The 1,847-nt window shown below is 52.6% G+C and overlaps 1 protein-coding gene across 1 annotated transcript in view; it reads right to left on the minus strand.

Annotated features, from left to right (window-relative positions):
* Nucleotides 1–1,360: 1,360 nt before the first annotated feature.
* PCDHGC3 (protocadherin gamma subfamily C, 3) overlaps nucleotides 1,361–1,847 on the minus strand; it is a gene marked incomplete at both ends in the record, with an annotated part of 2,199 nt that continues 1,712 nt past the window's right edge. The window contains one exon of the mRNA XM_009073675.1: nucleotides 1,361–1,847. This exon is cut by the window's right edge and continues 1,712 nt beyond it. Coding sequence (XP_009071923.1) covers nucleotides 1,361–1,847 — 487 coding nt within the window.

The raw sequence follows: 1,847 nt of genomic DNA on the forward strand, positions 1-1,847 counted from the left end.
GTGGAGGGGACATCCTTGTCCCCAACCTTAGCACAGCCCACACCATGAAGAGGAACACTTGATCCTGCAGCTGCTGCAGCCATTCCCACCTGCCACAGACCAGAAGTGCTGAGTTTGAGCAGTGACGCAAGAGGGGAAGGAAAAAAAAAAGGGAGAAAAAACCCAGCATGAAATAATTCTGAGAGGTTTCTGCCTCCATCTGTGATTTGGCCACACTGAGCAGGCGGCACACGCAGCCTCACACCCGAGCACAGCTTCTGCTGCACCTCACTTCCTTTTGCTGAGGAATCGATCACTCCTACTCACTGCCTCCCAGGAAGGACAAATTACCGGCACAAACCACCTTGGAAACCCATCAGAACCACACACCCCGCTCCACTGGATCCACTACCTGGCCTCACCTCTGAGGAGTGAAGCATTTCTGTAATTGAAAGCTCTCAAATTAAGCTGCACAATTCCCACCGGGTAAGGAGCACAGAAGCTGCCTGCCATGCGCAAATGCCTGCCTGCCTGCAGTTTGCTCAGTCAGGACATCAGACATCACCCAGAGATGGCATATCATGCAGAGCTTCTAATAGGGGTTTTGAAACAACACCTGTGTGGACGACTCACCACCTGCTTAGAGTTACAGCCCAGCTCAGTGGAGGACTCATCATCTGGCTCAGAGCCACAGTCCAGCTCAGCAGAGCCCTGCAAGCAACTGGGGCAGTCTGCCATGCCACCCCCACCCCAAAATGAGCATCATCACTTCCATGGAAACAAAACCAGAACCATCAGGAGTCAAACATGAGAAGCAGCATGGATGGGAGGGACTGCTCTGTGGCCATGGTCTGTCTAAGAGAAGAACCAGCATCATCCTTCAGCTTTGTATGCTGCACTGTGGGAAGTGACACAGTGGCCAGTGTCTCCCAGCCCCATTTGCATCACCACCTCTTCAGCCCCCACCAGGATATGATGCACAGAGACTATGTTCCCACCAGAACAAGTGCTCCCCTCAGCTCTCCTTTTGCAAATGGAAGGAAATACAATCAGCAATAAACTTTGTGCCAAGGATTTACAAATGGTTTCAAGCTGACCTCAGCCTCCACCACTTACTCATGCAAGGCGTAGCCAAAACTGCATGCAAAAGACATATGTTTGCCAGCCTGAGCAAAATGATTCACTTGACCCTGTTCACTACATTGCAAATATCATTGACCCTCAAGACGGCGCATTGGACTCCAAAGAAGACCTGTTCAGCCATAGCTGACCACTCCTGGAGTGACTGGATATCCCTCCCAACCCCAGCACGCTACCACATGCACAAAGGATCCATGGCTCTGCCCAGCACTGGGACATGCCAAGGAAGGAGCTACATTACCTCGGCAGGAGTGGGGAGCCGGCTGGCAGTGCCCACAATCTGGTGGTATAGCCCTGGCTCACCATTCCTCATGGTGCTCTGGCGGCTCCCCAAGGGGCTGGAAGTGAAGGGCTTTTTACACAGGAGATCACTCTGGCGAGAGTCTGTGGTGAGATAGACCTGGTGATAGAAGCTGGGTGGTGTGAAGCCACCCCGCACGGCATCAATGTGATGGAAGGGCCCTGGTGTCCTGTACGTGGTACTCCTGGACAGCTCCTTTGATTGCCTCCACTTGTAGCACTTGAAGATGCCCAAGGACAACATAGTGATGAAGAAGGCTGCTGACACCAAAATCACAGCCAGGATGAGATAGAAAGTGACATGCCTCCTGGAATCATTGGCAGGTGCCACATCAGTGAGATCAGTGAGCACCTCCTTGACCATCTCGGCCACAGAGATAGACACAGTGGCACTGGTGGACAGCACAGGTTCCCCATGGTCTTTCAGC

This window comes from Acanthisitta chloris, unplaced genomic scaffold, assembly GCF_000695815.1.
Source record: "Acanthisitta chloris isolate BGI_N310 unplaced genomic scaffold, ASM69581v1 scaffold34654, whole genome shotgun sequence".
In the NCBI taxonomy this organism is placed as follows: Eukaryota; Metazoa; Chordata; class Aves; order Passeriformes; family Acanthisittidae; genus Acanthisitta; species Acanthisitta chloris.